Source organism: Zingiber officinale, chromosome 1B (assembly GCF_018446385.1).
Source record: "Zingiber officinale cultivar Zhangliang chromosome 1B, Zo_v1.1, whole genome shotgun sequence".
NCBI lineage: Eukaryota > Viridiplantae > Streptophyta > Magnoliopsida > Zingiberales > Zingiberaceae > Zingiber > Zingiber officinale.
In genome coordinates, this window is record NC_055986.1 from 33992964 (window position 1) to 33994677 (window position 1714).

Consider the following 1714-nt stretch of genomic DNA (forward strand, 5'->3'; position numbering starts at 1 on the left):
CACTTTCATTTTCTAGTAGATTTCTTTTCTTCTCATTTAGGCTTTATGATTCGGAGTAATATAATTAAGTTTGTAATATAATTAATTTTTTTTAATATATATAATGTAATTAATATGATATTATCATATTTAATAAAAGAGTTATATATTATGCATGTAATTTTTTATTAAAGGATAATTACATCATTTATTTGATGTCTATTATTTTTTATAAATAATGTAATTCATATTATTATAAAATTATAAAAATATCTTCTGATCTTTACCGGTGACGGTTGGTTGTTGTGGCCAATTGTGACTGCGACGCCCTCACCGGCGACAAGCGATCGATGGTGGCGGGCGATGGCGGTGTACGGTGACAAACGACGACCTACAAAAAATGAACTAGGAGTATATTTAACCTATTAAATCTTAAGATTTTAATATAATCATATTATATAGTATTAATCTTGTAATCTAGATTATAAAAATTTATTATCTTTTATTATCTAAATTATATTACATTATATATGTAAAACTGTACTAAGTAAAATAATTAATCTTATAATATAATCCTGATTGGCAAAACACCATGTCTGCCTTTGTTGGGAAATATACCGCTGATTTATTTTATTTATTTGCCCAATTTTTATAATTTTAATTTTAAAATTGTGGTTTAAGTTTCTCTTATTCTTGGAGTTGGGATAGCTCAGTAAAGTGTTGACATATAACCATCTGTCTAAATAATTGAATTGAAAATATAGGAGGTACACATGTAATTTCTTAAATAGTCGGGAGTAAACGCAAAGATTTAAATTATGATGATTTTTTTTGTAAAATTAATTATTAATCTGATGCATGAGAAACACGCGCAGAGGAACATGATAAAAGAAGGCGAAGTACATGGCGACGCCGGGGAAGGGAATTCTTGCCGCCGACGATAGCACCGGGACCATCGGCAAACGACTCTCCAGCATCAACGTTGAGAACACCGAGACCAACTGCCAGGCCCTCCGCCAGCTCCTCTTCAGCACCGCCGACGCCCTCCCTTTCCTCTCCGGCGTCATCCTCGTCGAGGAGACCCTGTTCCAGTCCACCCTCGATGGCCAGCCCTTCGTGGACCTCCTCAATGGCTCCTGTGTCATCCCCGGAATCATGGTCGACGAGGGCATCGTGGAGCTGGCCGGCACCGCAGACGAGACCACCATGCAGGGCCTCGACGGCTTCGCCGCCATCTGCGCCAAGTACTAAGTACGCAGCTGGCGCCCGGTTTGTCAAGTGGCGGGCGGTGCTCAAGATCGGACCCACCATCATCGAGCCGTCGGAGGTGGCGGTGCAGTAGAACGCGTAGGGGTTGGTGCACTACATGATCGTCTGTCAGGAGAACTATTGACGGGTGTTTCATATTCAGATGAAGTCAATGTGATGGATGTTATGGAAGAAAAATCTGTTAAGATTTTTCGTAATAAAATTCTGTTACGATTATATATAACAGAATTCTATTACGATTTTTCATAACAGAATTCTGTTGTGATTTTTTATAACAAAATTCCGTTATGATTTTACCGTGTTTGGGTTTATATATTATTTATAGGGATCATTGTAAACCTATTGTACAACAACAATCATAACAATCATGTAATATGATTCTCATGTATAGAAAGAATTCTAATAAACCTTCGGTCGTTTTGTGGAGTAGGCACGTCGCCGAACTACGATAACTCTTCTTCTTTCT

The 1714-nt window shown here is 37.5% G+C and overlaps 1 protein-coding gene across 1 annotated transcript; it reads left to right on the top strand.

Annotated features, from left to right (window-relative positions):
- The first annotated feature begins 571 nt into the window (after nt 1–571).
- LOC122051304 (fructose-bisphosphate aldolase, cytoplasmic isozyme 1-like) lies at nt 572–1230 on the top strand. The gene is made up of 2 exons (XM_042612405.1): nt 572–609; nt 867–1230. Exons 1-2 carry the CDS (start codon nt 572–574, stop codon nt 1228–1230), a joined length of 402 nt encoding a protein of 133 aa, XP_042468339.1.
- The last annotated feature ends 484 nt before the right edge of the window (nt 1231–1714 follow it).